This window comes from Hemitrygon akajei, chromosome 28 (assembly GCF_048418815.1).
Source record: "Hemitrygon akajei chromosome 28, sHemAka1.3, whole genome shotgun sequence".
Lineage (NCBI taxonomy): Eukaryota > Metazoa > Chordata > Chondrichthyes > Myliobatiformes > Dasyatidae > Hemitrygon > Hemitrygon akajei.
In genome coordinates this window covers 13,504,893-13,525,894 of record NC_133151.1, presented here as the reverse complement: position 1 = coordinate 13,525,894, position 21,002 = coordinate 13,504,893, and the positions used below count along the sequence as shown (strand labels likewise).

At 45.9% G+C, this 21,002-nt stretch overlaps 1 protein-coding gene and 1 long non-coding RNA gene across 25 annotated transcripts in view; one reads left to right on the top strand and one right to left on the bottom strand.

Moving 5' to 3' along the window:
- Positions 1-21,002, top strand: part of LOC140717693 (neurexin-2-like) — a 1,248,008-nt gene that overhangs the window by 441,193 nt on the left and 785,813 nt on the right. For all 24 annotated transcript variants that reach the window (XM_073031362.1, XM_073031351.1, XM_073031361.1 and 21 more), the window contains one exon: positions 12,534-12,835. In XM_073031362.1, the coding sequence (XP_072887463.1) occupies positions 12,534-12,835 (302 nt within the window). The remainder of the gene's footprint in view (positions 1-12,533; positions 12,836-21,002) is intronic.
- Positions 1-21,002, bottom strand: part of LOC140717695 (uncharacterized) — an 87,855-nt gene that overhangs the window by 52,105 nt on the left and 14,748 nt on the right. The gene's annotated exons all lie outside the window — the stretch shown is intronic.

The window sequence follows — 21,002 nt, the reverse complement described above, 5'->3', positions numbered from 1 at the left end:
GCTAAGAAGAGAGCGTAGCCTGGATGGGAAGGGTGGAAGAACAACAGGATGAAGGCATACAAGGCTGCAGATACTGGAAATATGGAGCAAAAGACAAAAGGCACTGGGAGAACTCGGTGGGTCAGGCAGCATCTGTGGGGCAGATGGACAGTCGACGTTTTGGGTTGAGACCTTTCCTCATGACTAAAAGAATAGAGATGGAGTACTTGGTGTAAAGAAGTGAGAGGAAGGGGTAGGAAAAGGGTGGACAGGTGTTGGGTGAATCCAGGAGGGAGGAGGGTGATAGGCAGATAGAAGAGGGCTGGAGATGTCACCCTCACCTCCTATCATCTGATACTATTCTGCCTCTTCCCTCCTCCATCTACCTATTATTTTCCAAAGTGATTCATTTGGGAGGTTACAGGGTTAACAGAATACAGGGTTAATTTTAGGATTTTTGGCAGTGTGGAGAAACAGGATCTCGGGCTTCACATTGATAGATTCCTCTAACTTGCTGTACAAAGGTGATAGGGTGCTTAAGAAGGTGTGTTTGCCTTCATTAATCAAGGAATTGAGTTCAACATTTGCAAGGTAATGTTGCAACTCTATAAATCTCTGGTTAGACCACATTTAGAGTATTGTGTTCAGTTCTAGTCACCTCATTATAGGAAGGATGTGGAAGCTTTAGAGAGAGTGCAGAGGAGATTCACCAGCATGCTGCCTGGATTAGAGAGCATGTCTTGTGAGGACAGGCTGAGTGAGCTCGGGCTTTTCTCTTTGAACTGAAAGAGGATGAGAGGTGACTTGGTAGAGGTGTACAAGATGATAAGAGGCACAGATCGAGTGGACAGCCAGAGACATTTTCTCCAGGGTTGGAAAATGCTAATACAAGGAGACATAACTTTAAGGTGGTTTGAGGAAAGTATAGGGAGGATGTTAGCAGTAGGTTTTTTATACAGAGAGTGGTGGGTGTGTGAAGCACCCTGTCGGGTGGTGGTAGAGGCAGGTACATTAGGGAGATTATGAGAATCTTAGTTCAGCACATAGATAATAAAAAGAATTGGGTTAGATTGATTTTAGAGTAGGCTGAAGGGCCTGTACTGTGCTGTAATGTTCTATGTTAACCTCTGCTCACCTGGATCCACCTATCTCATGCCAATCCTTTATCACCCCTTCCCCTCATCTTGTTAGACCACCCTGGTTTGATACAGACCCCTGACATGAAAGCCTGGCCGAACCTCCGCCTGACCCTCCAGAGTTTATCACTCTCTGGATTCGCGTAGTCGTTGCCAGCGTTCTGGAGCAGCTTATTAACACTGCCGACGTTAATTTAGAAGCACTTAACGTACGTGGGACCATGCCGAGTGACACAGGTGCCAATGATTAAGTTTAATTTTTAGGGTTTCTTTTCTTTGCACTAATTTACAGTAATTAAATCCACAGTAATTAGCTGTCATTGGGATGCAAATGAAGGCACAAAGTAACTGAAGTGGCTTTTCCTGCAATTCATTCCCAACGTTCCTTGAATATTTCAGAGGTACCTTTTTATAGCCAGAATTGTGGGTTTGTTTAAAATCGTACCAGAACTTCTCAGCCATCCCCTCTGGCAGTGTGTTCCATATGTACCGATGTGGTCACCTACCTACAGGAAAGACATCAATAAGTTTGAAAGAATGTAGAGAAAATTTACAAATGTTTCTGGGGTTTGAGGACCTGAGTTATAAGGAAAGGTTGAATAGGTTAGGACTTTATTCCTTGGAGTGTAGGAGAATGAGGGGAGATTTGACAGAGGTATACAAAATTATGAGGGGCATAGACAGGGTAAATGCATGTAGGCTTTTTCCACTGAGGTTGGGTGAGATTAGAAGTCATGGGTTGAGGGTAAAAGGTGAAATATTTAAGGTGAAAAGGGATCTAGTGCTTTCCTGGCATATATGACGAATAAACTCTTCTCAGACTTCTAGCCGGGTATAAGTATTGATTATAACTGACGTTTCAATGACAAAGTCTGCCATCTTCATCAGAGATGATGCCTGGGCATGTCTATTCTAGAGGTATTTATCCCCATAGTCCAACCCTCCTGGTTGGTTTGTTCTCATCCAATCAGCTTTCCGCTGTCTCACCTCATTTACAATTGAATTCCAGTTCTTACTTAGAGTGAGACCTTTGTCTTTGTTAAAATTCTTATTCTCTAGTTTTATTTCAGTGGATTCCTTCACCAGGCTGTCCCAAAAGCCATTGGTGTGGCACACTAGTTTTGTGCTGTTAGAGTCAACCTCATGGCCATTGCGAATGCTCTGTTCTGCTACAGCGGATTTCTCCGGGTAACCCAAACGGATACACCTCCCGTGCTCCTTGATGCAGTTTCCACCGCGCGTCCCATCTGGGTGATATTCGCTGCTTCGCATTCACAGGGATCTTCTTCACTCAGACGGTGGTGAGGGGGTGTGGAACGAGCTGCCGGTGGAAGTGGTGGATGTGGGTCCCATTTTGACATTTAAGGGAGATTTTGGATTGGTACATTGATGGGAGGGCAATGGTCTGGGTGTGGGCCGATAGGACAGACAGAGTAATAGCTTAGCACAACGAGATGGGCTGAAGGGCTGTCTCTGTAGTGTTTTATGACTATGACTATACACAGATCACTTTCGAGATCTCTACCACTCCTGTTCTCAGTATTACCTTTCTTTAAGTTTCCACAGTTTGTCTTTATTTTCACATCGGTTGTCTGTCAGTCTTTGTGTGTAGTTTTTCATAAGTTCTACTTTCCTGTGAATGCCTGCCAGAAAATGAATCTCTGGGGAGTACATGGAGATTATATATGTACCTCGATAATAAATTTACTTTGACTTTGAAGAAATTGTCCGTCAGGTCCTTTTTAAATCTCCACCCCCCCCCCCCCACCCCAAATTGTCCTCTTTTGTCCCCAGCTAGTTCCTCTTCCCTATGAAAATGACTGTGAGTGTTCACCCTGTGTCAATAACTCAGTACCTCGAGTCCTGGCGACATCCCTGTAAATCACCTCTGCTCCCTTGCCAACTTAGTGACCTTTTTCCTATAGCTAGCCAAAATGTGAAGGCAATACAGCAGGTAAGCTTGTACCTCTGCAACATGACATCCCAATTCCTGTACAAAATACATGAGGAACTCAGCAGGTCAGGCAGCATATATAGAAATGAATAAACAGTCGATACTTCAGGCCGAGACCCTTCCTCAGGACTGAGAAGGAAGGGGGAAGATGCCAGGATAAAAAGCTGGGAGGAGGGGAAGGAGGATAGCTGGAAGGTGACAGGTGAAGCCAAATGGGTGGGAGAGGTAAAGGGCTGGAGAGGGAGGAGAGTGAACATAGGAGAAAGGGGGAAGTGATAGGCAGGTGCAAAGAGGTGAGAGGCCAGAGTAGGGAGAGAGGAAGAGGAGAGGGGAGGCATTTTTTTTACCGGAAGGGGAAATTAATATTTGTGCCATCAGGTTGGAGGTTACTCAGATGGAATATAAGATGTTGCTCTGCCACCTGAGGGTGGCCTCATCATGGCACAGTGGAGACCCTGGACTGACACATGGGACCACGTACTCTGTGAAGGGCAGCATGCAAGAGGCCTGTCTACCTGCAATGCCACTTTCAGTTCACTTTGAGAATATGGGGAGTGAATGATCTGGTGTCTGTGTATGTTGGATAAGGCTGGGTGTGTGGAGAGAGGGGCTGGAAAGAGCTTGTGGAGAAGGGCTCTAACATAAGGCAACATATTCCCACTAGACCAGGGGTTCCCCACCTGGGCTCCACTGTCCCCTCAGTTAATGGTAGGGGTCCATGGCATAAGAAGAGTTGAGAACCCCTGCACTACACACTGACGGTTCTGCATAAAAGCAAGTCAGAGGGAGCTTCTTAGACAGAGTGTGTTTCAATGTTTTGATATAGATCTGACAACTGCAGATCATCTTCAAAATCTGTGTCTCTGACAGCTTCCTAGATTTCTTTATTTCTGCTCCTGCATTAGTCAGGAACATGTCTAGTCCTCCACTGAATTGGTACCAGTTAATAAAGTTGGGTGAGGCAGAGACAGTGGAGATAGTTGGCAACTTTCTCCCCAGGGTCAACATGCCTTATACTAGAGTGCATGCATTTAACGTGAGAGGGGGAAAAGTTTAAAGGAGTTTCTGCTGGTAAGGGAGACTAGAACTAGAGGACATGGAATCAAGGTTCTGGGGAATAGATCTGGGATGGAGATGAGAAGGAACTGCTTTTCCCAGAGAGTTGTGAATCTGTGGAATTCTCCACCCAGGGAATCAGTAGAGGCTGCCTCATTACATAGATTTCAGACACATTTAGAGAGATATTTACATGGTAGGGGAATTAAGAGTTATGGGGAAAAGGCAGTAGATGGAGCTGAATTTACAGACAGATCAGCCATGATCTTACTGAATAGCAGAGCAGGCTTGATGGGCCAGATAGCCTACTCTTGCCCCTCGTCCTCATGTTCTTATTGAATAGCAGAGCAGACTCGATGTGTCCGATGGCCGACTCCTGCCCCTAGTTCTGATATTCGGGTGTTCTTGTTAAAGCTGTCCACCTTCCTGCAGGAAAATGTCCTCACATCCCACGGTGGCTGGGAGATGGCTGTAGGGTACAGGAGCAGAACCAAGCCATCAGGTCTACTCCATGATTCCATCATGGCTGATGTCTGATCAACAGCATTGTCCTGCCTTCTCCCTGTAACCTTTCACCCCCTAACTAATCATAATCCTATCAACCTCTGTTTTAAATGTACCCAATGACATGACCTCCACAGCTGTCTGTGGCAATGAATTCCACAGATTCACCACCCTCTGGCTAAAGAAATTCCTCTTCATCTCTGTCCTAAATGGATATTCCTATATTCTGAGACAGCACTGTCTGATCCTGGACTCCTCTATAGGAAACATCCTCTCCACATCCACTCTGTCAAGGCCTTTCATTATTTGGTAGGTTTCAATGAGATCCCTTCCCCTCATTCTTCTAAGTTCCAGCAAGTACAGGCCCAGAGCCGTCAAATGAAAGTTAACCCTTTTGTTCCCAGAATAATTCTCATGAACCTCCTCTGGATCCTCTCCAATGCCAGCACATCTTTTCTTAGCTAGGAGGTCCAAAACTGCTAACAGTACTCCAAGTGAGGCCTCACCAGTGCCTTAGAAAGCCTTAGAATTACATTCTTGCTTTTAAATTCTAATCCTCTCAAAATGAGTGCTAACATTGCAGTTGCCTTTCTTACCACTGACACAACCTGCAAGTTAATGTTTAGGAAATCCTGCACAAGGACTCCCAAGCCCTGTTGCACCTTGGATTTCTGAATTTGCTCCTCATTTAGAAAATAGTCTGTATCTTTATTCCTTCTACCAAAGTGCATGATACACTTCCCAACATTGTATTCCATCTGCCACTTCTTTGCCCATTCTTCTTGTCCATCTAAGTCCTTCTGCAGCCTCTCTACTTCCTCAAAACTACCTGCCCCTCTACCTATCTTTGTATCATCAGCAAACTTTGCAAATTATTTTATCATGTGCCTCCAAGTACCCTAAAACCACATCCTTAGTAATGGACTCCAACATCTTCCCAGCCACTGAAGTCAGACCAACTGGCCTATAATTTCTTCTGCCTCACTCCCTCCCTTAAAGAGTGGAGTGACATTTACAACTTTCCAGTCCTCAGGAACCTTTCCAGGATCTAGTGATCCTTGAAACATTAGACACTGTCAGCTTGTGATGATCGGGTCACTGCAGCCCTGTAATTAAACGTTCCTGTAATTGGATCTGATCTGGAGGCTCTGCCACAGTGTTTAACCGAGGGAATGTAAGTGGGTGTCCCCATGTGGTTGCCATGACAGCAGGCAATTAAAACCACGGTGGAGCTGGAATTGTGTGGTTAACACTGCGCAGATAAGTTGGTCATTGCCTGCCCTCTGTTGGTCAGTTTGTTTCCATGGAAACAGAGTGGTACAGCATAGAACCAGGCTTTTCGGCCCATCTTGACCACACTGGCCATGATGCCACTGTAGTCTACTTCCAATGGTCCATGTTTGTCCCGTATCTCCCGAACCTTTCCTATCCACATTCCTGTCCAAATGTTGTTGATGTCCCTGCCTCAATTACTCTCCTTGGCTGCTCGTTCTGTATACTGACCCTCAGGTCTCTATTAAATGAGGGGGATCTCACTGAAACCTGTCGAATGTTGAAAGGAAGTTGACAAAAATGGTCCAGGTTTGAAAGGCTTCTCATGTGAGGAGCGTTTGATAGCTCGGGCCTGTACACAATTCTGTCATCCAAATCACTGACGTATCATGTGAAAAGAAGCGGTCCCAACACAGACCCCTGTGGAACACCACTAGTCGCCGGCAGCCCACCAGAAAATCAGAAGAATGTGGGGGGAATTTCATTGAAACCTATCGAATATTGAAAGGCTCTGATAGAGTAGATTTGGAGGAGATGCTTCCTATGTTTGGAAAGTTGAATACTAGAGGACACAGCCTCAGAATAGAGAGATGTCCATTTAGAATGGAGATGAGGAGGGATTTCTGTAGCCGGAGAGTGATGAATTGTGGAATTCGTTGCCACAGGCAACGGTGGAGGACAAGTCTTTGGGTGTATTTAAGGCAGAGGTTGATAGATTCTTGATTAGTCAGGGCATGAAAGGATATGGGGTGGGGGGGAGGTGGGGGAAGGTAGGAGATTGGGAAATGGATCAGCCATGATGAAATATTGGAGCAAACTCAATGGGCCAGCTAGCCTAATTCTGCTCCTATATCTCATGGTCTTTTGGTTTTAAATCTCTCCCTTCTTATGTTAAACCTGTTCTCTCTAGTCCCTGATTCCCCTACTGTATGTGCGTTCACCCTTTATGGGTTCACCGCTATAAGGTGAAGCCTCAGTCTCCTGCACTCCAAGGAATCAAGTCCCAACCAGCATAAGCTCTCCCCTGTAAATCTCCTCTGTGAGGTCCTCCCAGTAAATCTCCTCTGTGAGGTCATCTCTCAGACCTCTACACCTCAGTGAGAACAAACCCAACATGTCTGACCTCCCCTAATCACTACAGCTCTCCAGTACAAGCAACGTCCTGGATGAGGGATGTGTGTGTGTGTGTGTGTGTGTGTGTGTGTGTGTGTGTGTGTGTGTGTGTGTGTGTGTGTGTGTGTGTGTGTGTGTGTGTGTGTGTGTGTGTGTGTGTGTGTGTGTGTGTGTGTGTGTGTGTGTCTCTCTCTCTCTCTCTCTCTCTCTCGACTTCCAGGAACTGCAGAATCTCTTGTGTCAAGTCAGCACGCTGACTGCATTCTCCCATCACCACAGGACTTGGATGCGTCCAGGACAAAGGAACAGGCGGGAAAAATCTTCACAAACACTAACTGCCCAGCAAACTGCCTTTTCCAAAAGTTCCCTTCTGGAAAGTTCTATAGGACTATTAAAACAATAACTTCATGCCACCTTAAACGTTCCTTCTCCCGGGCAGTTAATCTGATCAGCCATTTTAGTTAGCCCACCGCACCACCCTCTATAACCCCGTTGTGACACAGTAAACACTTTAAACCGCTTTTTATAGTGCTCTTTACATTGTAAATACATTTGGTATTTATGTACATCTTGGTCCATATCTGTGTTTTTTATAGTACTCTTCACATTGTAAATGTCCTGCTTGGTGGCACAATAATATCAGCGCCGGACTCCGGAGCAAAGGTCTCCGAGTTCGAATCCAAGTCGGGTTGATCGTTGAGCTAGCAACTCGGCCTCGTAAAAACAAGAATAGCTTGCTACAGAAACACCATCGTGACGATGCCCCAATAACTCCACTGCCGAGTTAAGGGCTATTCTTACAACCATATAACTATATCAGGCAGACAGACAGACATACTTTATTGATCCCGAGGTTGAGATGGTAATTGAGGTGTAGATGGTGAAGAGAAAGGGAGACAGGACATTCCCCTGTGGAGCCCCAGTGCTGCTGACCACTCTGTCTGACACACAGTGTTGCAAGCGCACGTACTGTGGTCTGCCAGTCAGGTAATCAATAATCCATGACACCAGGGAAGCATCCACCTGCATCACTGTCAGCTTCTCACCCAGCAGAGCAGGGCGGATGGTGTTGAACGCACTGGAGAAGTCAAAAAACTTGACCCGCACAGTGCTCGCTGGCTTGTCCAGGTGGGCGCAGACGCGGTTCAGCAGGTAGACGATGGCATCCTCAACTCCTAGTCGGGGCTGATAGGCGAACTGGAGGGGGTCTAAGTGTAGCCTAACCATAGGTCGGAGCTGCTCTAGAACAAGTCTCTCCAGGGTCTTCATGATGTGGGAGGTCAATGCCACCGGTCTGTAGTCATTGGAGCCACTGGGGCGCGACGTCTTCGGTACAGGAACCCTCTAGAGACTCAGGCTCAGGTTGAAGACATGGTGAAGTACTCCACATAGCTGGGGGGCACAGGCTTTGAGCAACCTGGAGCTGACACCATCCTGGCCTGCAGCCTTGCTTAGATGGAGACGTTTCAGCTGTCTTCTCACCTGTTCGGCTGTGAAGCCCACCGTGGTGGTTTCAGGTGAGGGAGGGGTGTAGTCACGAGAGCAGGGTGGGGGGCTGTGAGGAGGGGTAGGAGGGGGGAGTGGAGTATGTGTTATATAACATATAACACATATATAACATATATGTGAGTAACAATTACAGCACAGAAACAGGCCATCTCTGCCCTTCTAGTCCATGCCGAACGCTTACTCTCACCTAATCCCACTGACCTGCACTCAGCCCATAACCCTCCATTCCTTTCCTGTCCATATACCTATCCAATTTTTTTTAAATGACAATATCGAACTTGCCTCTACCACTTCTACTTCTTCTTACATTGTAAATACATTTGGTGTTCATATACATCTTAGTCCATATCTGTGCTTTTATTCTTTACATAATTCTTTCCTCTTTCGAATTGTACTGGTTAGGCACAGGAGTACGTTCAGCCAGAGACTCATTCCACCGAGATGCAACACTGAGCGTCATAGGAAGTCATTCCTGCCTGTGGCCATCAAACTTTACAACTCTTCCCTTGGAGTGTCAGACACCCTGAGCCAATAGACTGGTCCTGGACTTATTTCCACTTGGAATAATTTACTTATTATTATTTAATTATTTATGGTTTTATATTGCTATATTTCTACACTATTCTTGGGTGGTGCGACTGTAACGAAACCCAATTTCCCTCGGGATCAATAAAGTATGTCTGTCTGTCTGAAAGTTGTTGCATGTCACAGCCTGACCAAACCCCACAGCTAATTCCTGATGTGAATAAAGTCGATCCTTGATCCTTATCCTGGTGAAAACTATCTGCACCATTCCCAGTAACACATGCAAAATGCTGGAGGAGCTCAGCAGGTGGTCAGGCAGCACCTATGGAGAGGAATAACAAGCCGACGTTTCGGGCCAAGACCCTTCATCAGCTCTTGAGCAGTAATCTCTGTTGTTCCCTGTGATGTGGAGACCATAAGACAGAGCCATTTGGTCCATTGAGACTGCTCCACCCTCTATTTGTTCATAAATTTACTTTGAACTCTGAACTCTGCCTGCTCCCAAGCTCAGGGGGTGCGGAGTGTGGTCAGTGACACTGGGATAAGGAGTGAGCTGATGGTGAGACTGGGGGTTTAATGCTGGCCCGTGCTCGAAAGGGGGAAGGAACCCACAATGGGCTCTCTGAAACACCAGCCATCTCCACACCCCCTCTCCTCTTTAACCGTGACCCTCTCGAGTTTCCCTCTTGGGCTTCATTTGTTTACTGAGATTTGCAGTGGGAAACGGAGACTCTGCTTTCAGGGCTGAGGGAAATTGTGCTGAGATGTTTAATCAGTCTTAATCAGCGTTCCCTGGGAACTCTAAATATAGTGTTCATCTGTGATCTTTCAGCAGAAGATTCTTAGTAATCAAAAAAAACCACGTAAAATACACTTGAGGAAATGTATTACTTAACGGCAATTAGGCCAGGAATTAATTTCATGGAGATGAGTACAGAGGCTTCACGCTGTTCCAGATGAAAGCTCTGAGCTTTGGGTGTGCCTGCGCACGATTGCCTCAGAGATACCCCTGTGTGCAGTTTGTATTCTGTCAGACAGTCGGGGGAGTTGGCTCTCCCTCGGGGCAGGGACCGAGGGGCTGGTTTCATCATTTCTAGAAGGGAGTGTGGATTGTCAGTGTTTGAGGGAGAGGGAAGGAGGGTGAGATGGGGTGAGAGAGGGAAAGGGAGAGGGGAAGAGAGATGGGGAGAGAAGGTGGGGGAGAAAGGGAAAGGAAAAGGGAGAGAAAGGGGAGAAGGGAAAGGGGAAAGAGGGGGAAAAGAGAGAAATGGGGAGAGAGAAAAACAGAAATGGGGAGAGAGAAAAACAGAGAATTGGGGGAGAGAGACAGAGATGGGAGAGAAAGGGATTTTTTTAAGGGGTATAACATTAAAGTGTGTGTAAGAAGGAAGTGTATGTCAAGGAGAGTTTGTCACGGCGAGGGGAGAGTTTGGAATAATGTGTTTCGGGGAGGGAAGTGCATCGTGGGGAGGATTGTGTTGAGGAAGTGTGTGACAGGGATGAATGGGTCAGAAGAGTGTGTCACGGGGAGGATTGTGTCCAGAGGGCTGTGACCAGTGGTGTTCCACAGAGGTTGTTGCTGTGAATTTTGCTGTTTGCGAAATCATTTGGATGCAATTGTAGATGTTGAAAGCTTGACGATGACGTAAGAAATTGGTGGAGCTGTGGATTGTGAGGCACTTTGTGAAAGTACTCAGTAGAATCTAGACCAGTTGGAAATATGTGCGGACAAATAGCCAATGGGGTTTGATCCAGACAAGTGTGAGCGTTCGCATTTTGGGAAGTCTAATGTATGGATAATGTAGGACCTCAGAGAGCAGTGATGTACAGAGGGATCTTGTGCCGCAGGTCTATAGCCACCTGAAAATGCCAGTACTCGTAGATCGAGTGGTAATGACAGTGTACAAAAGTTATATATTGGTCAGAGCACCCCGGCAGAGTATTCAATGCACCCACCACTCTCTGAGTAAAAAACCTATCTCAAATATCCTCCCTATACTTTCCTCCAATCACCTTAAAATTATGCCCCTTCTCATTAGCCATTTCCACTCTGCGAAAAATTCTCTGACTGTCCACTCAATCTATACCTCTTATTATCTTGTACACCTCCATCAAGTCACCTCTCATCCTCCTTCACTCCAAAGAGAAAAGCCCGAGCTCAACCTTTCCTCTTGCTCTCTAATCCAGGCAGCATCGTCTGGTAAATCTCCTCTGCACCCTCTCTAAAGCTTCCACACCGTTCCTGTAAAGAACACAATATTCCAAGCATGCCCTCTAGCATTTGACAGTTCCATCCTGGGGAGAAGACGTTGACTGCCTCATCTGTTCATGCCTTGTGTAATTTTATAAACCTCTGTCAGTTCAGTGATTCAGGCACAGCTTCTTCCCCTCCACAGGAAAGGATCAGGGATCCCCACCACCCAGGCCATGCTGTCTTCTCGCTGCTGCCATCGGGAAGGAGGTGCGGGATCCTTGCGACCAAGTTCAGAAACAGTTATTGCCCCTCACCCATCAGGCTTCTGAACCAGCATGGATAACTTCACTCAACACAACCCTAGGCTGATTCCACAACCTGCAGGCTCGCTTTCAAGGATTCCTTACATCACATGTTATTTATTTACTTGTTTATATTTTTGAATTGCTGGTGGTTGTTTGTCAGTCTTTGTGTGAAGGTTTTTCATTGTATTTCTCGAATGCCTGCAAGGAAATGAATGTCTGGGTAGTACACAGTGACATATACATCCCTCAATAATAAATGGCTTTGAACATTTGAACCATCAGTTTTCTGATCGGTCCATGAACCCATGAACACGAAGCACAAAGTGCATTTACTATGTGCTGTGCCAATGGCTTTTGGGACCGCCTGGTGAAGGAAGCCACCGAAATAAAACTAGAAAAAAGTAATTTTAACAAACTCGAAGGTCTCGCTCTAAGTCAGAACTGGAATTTGACTATAGACAAGGTGGGACAACAGAAACCTGATTGGATGAGGACTAACCAATCAGGAGGGATGGACGACGGGGGTATAAATACCACCGGACTAGACATGCCCAGGCATCATCCCTGATGAAGGTGGCAGAGTTTGTCATCGAAACGTCGGTTAAAGTTGCTACTTATTCCAGGGTGGGAGCCTGAGAGGAGCTTATTCGTACATTTGTTGTTGTTTACTTATTATTAAATTTATTTATACCTTGCAATCCCTTTATAGCACTATTGATTTTTGTAAGTTATGGTAATTGTATATCTCGGGCAGCACAGTAGCGGAGTGCTTTACAGTTCAGGCCCATGATTCGGCTCGGATTAAATCGGAGATTGCTGGGGTTGTGGCTCAGGGGGACAGAAGGGCCAATTCCACGATATATCTCAACAACAGCAAATAAATCTTTGCTGCAAAAATAAACAATAAATTTCAGGGCACGTATGTTGTGGATAATTAACCTGAGGTCTCCCACTCGGCGACTAACTCTGCCCCTCTCTCTCTGCAGCCAAAGAGGAATCTGTAGCCACCTTCAAGGGGGTAGAGTTCTTCTGCTATGACCTGTCCCACAACCCGATCCAGAGCAGCAGCGATGAGATCACGCTCTCCTTCAAGACGCTGCAGCGCAACGGGCTGATCCTGCACACGGGCAAGTCGGCCGACTACGTCAACCTGGCTCTGAAGAATGGCGCCGTCTCGCTTGTCATCAACCTGGGCTCGGGGGCCTTTGAGGCACTGGTGGAGCCTGTCAATGGCAAGTTCAACGATAATAACTGGCATGATGTCCGGGTCACACGCAATCTCCGTCAGGTAATGACCCTCCTGTAAACATCTCCCTCCCTCCCGGGAGACCCCCTTCCCCTCTCTCTGCCTCTCTGCGAGTTTTTGGAATATTAGTCCTGCTCAGCACAGATCGTTCACAGTGGCATTCAGCGTTTCTGGACAGACCACACGGCTTCCCCAACAGAACTGGCATCTGAAGGTGGTGATGCTCATTCACTTGGGGAGGGGGGAGTAGGGTTCACTTCGGGTGGAGAGGGGAGCTGTCTGCCTGATGTTCATGGACGTGTGCAATAGAGTGTGTTCAGCACATCAGTTTGGCAACGTTAAGGGGGAGCAGGCCATTCTGCCCCTCAAACCTCTGATATTCAAAACTACCTCAGTGCTGTCCATTCTCCCTGCTCTCTCCCTCCATACCTCTGATTCCTCATGTCTCAACATAGGACATAAGTTAAGTCAAGTCTATTGTCTTTTTTCTTTTCAAATCTTTTTATTATTATTATTCAAAAATAGCACAAGTCATTAAACTACGTAGGTGTACACTGTCAAACGAGACGAAGTTTCTCCGGACCAGGGTGTAAAGCACTGTATTACACATAAATTCCAATAAGTTAGGAAAGTAAATCTTCAGATGAATTACACACAGATGAACAAAGTAAAGTGCATAAATTAAATCTTGTAGGGTACAGTTCAAATTATCCAATGACACTTCAAATGTGATGCGGCAGGGAGTTCAGAAGCCTAATGCTCTGAGGGCAGAAACTGTTTCCCATCCTGACCGTTCTTGTCTTTATACATCGGTGTCTCCTGCCTGATGGTAGAGAGTCAAAGAGGATGCTGGACGGATGGGTGGGATCATTAATAATACTCATGTATACACAGCACTCCTGATAGACGGCCCTGATGGATGGTAGGGAGACCCCTATGATCTTATTGAATGGTGTAGTAGGAGTATGCCATCCGGTCTGTTGAACCTGTTCCAGCATTCAATAAGATCACAGCTGATCTGGCCATGGACTTAACTCCACTTACCTGCCTCTTCCCCATCACTCCTAATTCCTCTGCTATGTAAAAATCTCTCTAACTATGTTTTAAATCTATTTAATGAGGGAGACTTTACTGTTTCATAAGACCATAAAATATAGAAGCAGAAGTAGGCCATTCAGCCCATCGAGTCTGCTCCACCATTCAATCATGGGCTGATCCAATTCTTCCAGTCATCCCCACTCCCCTGCTTTCACCCCATAACCTTTGATGCCCTGGCTAACACTGAACAGAGTGATCTAGGAATAATGGTGCATAGTTCCCTGAAGGTGGAATCTCATGTGGATAGGGTGGTGAAGAAAGCTTTCGGTATGCTGGCCTTTATAAATCAGAGCATTGAGTATAGGAGTTGGGATGTAATGTTAAAATTGTACATGACATTGGTGAGGCCAAATTTGGAGTATTGTGTAGAGTTCTGGTCACCGAATTGTAGGAAAGATGTCAACAAAATAGAGAAAGTACAGAGGAGATTTACTAGAATGCTGCCTGGGCTTTAGCACCCAAGTTACAGAGAAAGGTTGAACAAGTTAGGTCTTTATTCTTTGGAGCATAGAAGGTTGAGGGGGGACTTGATAGAGACTTAAAATTATGAAGGGGATAGATAGTGTTGACGTGGATAGGCTTTTTCCATTGAGAGTAGGGGAGATTCAAACAAGAGGACATGAGTTGAGAGTTAAGGGGCAAAAGTTTAGGGGTAACACAAGGGGGAACTTCTTTACTCAGCTGTGTGGAACGAGCTTCCAGTAGAAGTGGTAGAGGCAGGTTCGATTTTGTCATTTAAAAAAAAATTGGATAGGTATATGGACAGGAAAGGAATGAGAGTTATGGGCTGAGTGCAGGTAGGTGGGACTAGGTGAGAGTAAGCATTCGGTATGGACTAGAAGGGCCAAAATGGCCTGTTTCCATGCTGTAATTGTTATACGGTTATATGGTTAATCAAAAACCTATCTATCTCTGCCTTAAATACATCCAATGACTTGGCCTCCACAGCCGCTCGTGACAACAAATTCCATAGATTTACCACCCTCTGACTAAAGTAATTTCTCTGCATTTCAGTTCTAAAAGGGTGTCCTTCAATCCCCTACCATGAGAAATAACTTTGCCATATCTAATCTGTTCAGGCCTTTTAACATTTGTAACATTTCTATGAGATCCCCTCTGATTCTCCTGAATTCCAGTGAGTACAGTTTCCCTGGGTAGAGAATTCCACAGATTCACAACTCTCTGGGAAAAGCAGTTCCTCCTCCTCTCCATCCTAAATCTACTCCCCCGAATCTTGAGGACCTGTCCCTTGATTGTAGGAAAACTGAATGCAGACAGTGTGTACACAGCCAGCCCCCACATACTGATGGTTGTAGTGCTGCTGTCTGTGGGATGTACCTGGGATCATCCACATCCTCCTCAAGACACGGGAGCCCTGGGCTGAAGCTGAGAGTTTCTCCCTTCACAGATGCTGCCTGACTGGCCAGGAATCTCCAGCTCCTGTTGCTCTTTACTTCAGTGCACGCTGTGTTCCCCCCATTCGAATCAGGTTTAATATCACCAGCATATGTCGTAAAACTTGTTAGCTTTACAACAGCAGTACAATGCAATACAGAATAATAGAAAAAAAATGTTAATAACAGTAAGTATATATATTAAATAGTTAAATTAAATAAGTAGTGCAAAATAGAAATAAAAAAGTAGTGAGGTAGTGTTCATGGGTTCCATGTCTATTCAGAATCCAGATGGCAGAGGGGAAGAAGCTGTTCCTGAATCATTGAGTGTGTGTCTTCAAGGTTCTGTACCTCCTCCCTGATGGTAGCAACGAGAAGAGGGGATGACCTGGGTGGTGGGGGTCCTTAATGATGGATGCTGCCTTTCTGAGGCATCGCTCCTTGAAAAAATCCTGGATACTACGGAGTCTGGTGCCCATGATGAAGCTGAGCTTACAACTTCCTGCAGCTTAGTTCGATCCTGTGCAGTAGCCACCCAACGCACCCTCCCCCCCCCCACCATACCAGACATGACACAACCAGTTAGAATGCTCTCCACAGTACATCTGTCGAAATTTGCGAGTGTCTTTGATGACATACTGAGTCTCCTCAAACTTCTGAAATCTCCCTAAATCTCCCAAACTCTGTTACTGAACCAGGATCACCACACCTGAAGCAGGCCTGCACCCCCCACCCCGCTTCAAACTCCAACCACACTCCGCTGTAAAATCTATCTTCAACCATGAAAAGCGCACAAAGTTTCCAAGAAAGCAATTTTCTTCTCAAAGGAAGTTCATACCTAACAACAGCAAGTGGTGTCCTAGGAGAGAAAGTGTGTGTTAAACGGACTCGGCCAATTAACAGGGTTAGCATGGACTAGATGGACTGAAAGGCCTGCTCTTGTGGCGTAGTGCGCTCTAAGACTCTATAATAGAGTGCTAAACCCCTAGAAGAACATAGAACAGTACAGCACAGGAACAGGTCAGGATTAGTAAAAGCATTAAGGTGCTGACTTACAGATGGTGGAAGTCTCTCTCTGAGAAGGCCCATTACAGACCCTGCCCCATCATTCACTAACTGTAAAAGTTAATCCTCTGGTTGCAAATGCCTCGTGAATCAGTGTCCTGCTGTGCCGCAGACTCCAGACTGGAACCCAGAGCCCCACGAGCCGGGGAGGGGATTGACAAAGGAATCAGCAGAGGGGGACTGATGCTGGGTTCCAGAACAGAGATTAAAGCCAGTAAAACAAACAAGAGATTTTAATGGGCCTAATTACTGTCAGTAAATCTTTAACACAAAGGCTTCATTGTAGTCATTGGCCAATAATTATGAGTTATTATTCTCGGTGAATCTGCAGCAAAAGTTTATTAAATTAAGTGGTTTGCTGAAGGTAATTATTATAGTATTAGATGGGTAATATTAATTGCTCAGCAATACAGCATTGCTGTAGTAATTATGGGGCTCCAGGAAACGGTGACAAGGTGTTCCCAGACCGATGGCTGGCGGGTGGAATATTTGTGTATTTTTCTCAGTCGACAGTATGTTAGGGCCACACTGGGAACACTGTGTTCAGAATCATAAGACCATAAGATATTGGAGCAGAATTAGGCCATTTGGCCCATCGAGTCTGCTCCGCCAGTTTGTCATGGCTGATCCATTTTTCCTCTCAGCCCCGATCTCTTGCCTTCTCCCCATATCCTTTCATGCCCTGAATCTATCAACCTCTGCCTAAATATACCCAATCAAGAATCTATCAACATTGCCTTAAATATACCCAATAACTTGGCCTCCACAATTGTTTGTGGCAATTCCACAGAATCACCACTCTCTGGCTAAAGAAATTCCTCCTCATCTCCATTCTAAAAGGATGCCCTATTCTGAGGCTGTGACCTCTGGTCTTAGACTCTCCCACCATAGGAAACATCCTCAACACATCCGCTCTATCGAGGTCTTTCAACGTTCGACAGGTTTCAATGAGGTCACCCCTCATTGTTCTGAATTCCACTGAGTAGAGGCCCAGAGCCTTCAAACGCTCCTCATATGACAAGCCTTTCAATCCCGGAATCGATTTTGTGAACCTCCTTTGGTAGTGGTCACCACACTGGGAAAGATGGGGCAGCACTGCCAAGAGGACAGAGGAGATTAAAAGTACAAAGCAAACTTATTATCGAAGTTCATGCCTGTCACCCTATATGACCTTGATATTCATTTTCTTGTGGACATTCACAGTAAAAGAATGAGGGAACAACCACATACACCAAGACTGACAAACAACCTGTGCAAAGGAAGACAAACTGTGCAAACACAAAATGAAACAAATAAAAAGTAAATAAATAAATTACACTAAGAAGATCAGCCCTTGAAAGTGAGTCCATTGGTTGTGGAATTAGTTAGTTATCGAGGAGATTCACTGGGGTGTTAAACTGCTCGCGAATGGAAGATAAAAGCATCTTGGGTCAAAATGGCCACTGACAATCTCTCTCCTCACAGACTGCCCGACCCGCTGAGTTCCTCCACACTATTAAGTTCCTCAGCAACCTTTATGGATGTGGATCTCAAGATCCCCCTGTTCCTCTACACTACCAGGGATTCAGTGTTCTGCCTTCAAGTTCGACCTTGCAAAGGGAATCACTTCACACTTTTCCAGATTGAACTGCATCTGCCGCTTCTCAGCCCAACTCTGCATCCTGTCAATGTCCCGTTGTAACCTGCAACAACCCTTCACACCATCCACAACTCCACCAACTGAAGAATTTCTGTCATCTGCAAACTTATTAGGTGTATAGGAGGGGGTTACAGAGACGGGGTGGGGTGTAGGGGCTGGAGATGGTTACAAAGACAGGAGAGGTGTAGTGGCTGGAGGGGTTACAGAGACAGGGAGGGCTGTAGGGGCTGGAGGGGGTTACAGAGACAGGGAGGGCTGGAGGGGGTTACAGAGACAGGGAGGGATCTCTCTGTGCAGTGGCGGAGATAGCCTGCTGAGCTGTGAGTGTGAGCCTGTCCTCTCTGCCATGCTGGCCTTTCAGTATTCCGCATGTCCTGCGCATTCCTCCCAGATGGGCTGGAATAATTACACCTACTTAACTGCAGTATTGGCCTGGGCAGAAATTGGCCCAAATCAATAGCAGTTCTTTAAAGCTGAAAATATTACTGCAGTTGGTATCTTAGCAACACTCCTCATAAGTGACAGGGTGATATTACAGTGTTAGCCCATGATCTTGCTGCCAGCTTTCAGTTAAAGGGGCAGGAGGGATGTGTAGTGTCTCTGTGGCCGGTTCAAGTTCTAGGTCAAGTTTATTGTCATCCAACTGTACACATTACCAACAAACAAAACAATGTTTCTCCAGAGGAAGGTGCACAACACAGGACAGATAACTCCCGCACAACACGTAAAGCAATATTACCCCTAATAAATTAACAAATAATGAAACACTGTATATTGCAAAAGATCAACATTTAAGGTATGGTGCATTTATAACACAAGTTAAAAAGTAAAGAGTAAAATGCTACAGGCACTTTATACCTGATGAGACCTGGGCAGTGGCAGGGAGTTCAGCAGTCTCACAGCCTGGGGGGAGAAGCTGTTTCCAATCCTAACAGTTCTTGTTGTAATGCTAGGGTACCTCCGGCCTGGTCAGAGAGATTGTTGGATGGATGGGAGGAATCACTGACAATGTGAAGGGCCCTGAGTACGCAGTGCTCCTGATAAATATCTCCAGTGGGTGGAAGTGAGACCCAATGTTCCTCACAACAGTCCTCACCATCCTTTGTCGGGACTTGTCGGATACCTTCACCTCCCCACCTGTGGAACTGGAATCATTTTATGATTGTCACATAAGACCATAAGATTATCGGAGCAGTATTAGGCCATTTGGCCCATCGAGTCTGCTCCACCATTTCATCCTGGCTGATCCAATTTCCCTCTCAGCCCCAGTCTCCTGTCTTCTCCTTGTATCTCTTCATGCCCTGACCAATCAAGAATCTATCAACCTCTGCCTGAAATACACGTGAAGACTTGGCCTCCACTGCTGCCTGTGGCAATGATTTCCACAGATTCACCACTCTGGCTAAAGAAATTTCTCCTCATCTCCGTTCCAAAATAACTCTGCTCTATTCTGAAGCCGTGTTGTTGTCTTGTAACAGTGATTCCAGTGATAACAATTAGTAACCTATGAAGTAACCAGATTTGACACCGGCTACAGAAATTAGAAAATACAGAATAAACTGTACCATAATGACAGAACAATTTCATGTATCTGGGTGTGTATGAAAATACAGGCAGTCATAGGAAAGTTAACTAAGAAAATAACAATTCTACACCCTGATCTAACAAGGGAGAACAGCGACAGAATGCAGAATAGAGTGTCACAGTCACACAGAGAGTGCAGCTCAGGCAGACAATGAGGTGCAAAGCCCATAACGAGGAAAATCATGAGGTCAAGAGTCCGGCTTTTCATTCTAGGGAAGCATTGAATACCAGCAGGGTGGAAGCTGTACTGGAGCCTGGTCAGTGTGGCCCAAGAGCAGCATGAAGGATACACAGATTTACAGCACGAAATGGACCCTTCAGCCCACCTAGCCCAGTGCTTGACAGCACTGATGTCTGTCTAAGCTAATTACCCCCACCTGAGCCCATAACCTGAACCTGTCGCCTCCATGTATCGGTCCAAGGCCAAGGAGAAGAATTCGGCCGTTTGGCCCATCGATTCTGCTCCGCCATTCCATCATGGCTGATTTATTATCTCTCTCAACCCCATTCTCCTGCCTTCTCCCCGTAACCTTTGACTCCCTTCCTGATCAAGAATCTATGAACCTCCACTTGGGGCAGCTCAGAAACACAGTGGGTAGCGGAACACTTTACAGTGCGGGTGACCTGGGTTCTGTTTCTGCCGCTGCCTGTAAGGAGTTTGCATGCTCTCCCACAACCATGTGCTCCGGTTTCCTCCCATAGTCCAGTTGGTAAGTTAATTGGTCATTGTAAATTGTCCTGTGATTAGGCTAGCACTAAATCAGGGTACTGCTGGCTGGCATGATTCGAAGGGCTGAAAAGGCCGAACTGCACAGTATCTCAATCAATCAATAAACAAACCCAATGACTTGGCCTCCACCGCTCCCTGTGGCAATGAATCCCACAGATTCACCACCCTCTGCCTAAAGAAATTCCTCCTCATCTCTGTTCCAAATGGATGTACTTCTATTCTGAGCCTTAGACTTATCCACCATGGGTAATATCCTCTCCACATCCACCCTTTCGAGGCCTTTCAATATTCAATAAGTTTCAATAAGATCACCCCCCCATCATTCTTCTAAACTCCAGTGGGTATAGGCCCAGAGTCATCAAACGCTCCTCGTACATTAATACCTTCATTCCTGGAATAATTCTCGTTAGCCTCTTCTGACCCTCTCCAATGCCAGCACTTCCTTCTTTAGATAAGGGGCACAAAGATGCAGAACTGTTAAGAGAGTTTCTCCTGACTCTCTGTCTCTGGCGTCACTTGCTTTAAGGATACTGCAGTCTGTGGACAGTGTAAGGTAATTACTTCTTTAAAACTGGATGTTCAGTCCAGGAAAAACAGAATACTGTTCCCAAAACATCCTTGTGATCTGGTCCTGATAAAGGGCCTCAGCCCAAAACGTCGACTGCTTATTCTGCTCTGTAGGTGCTGGTTGACCAGCGT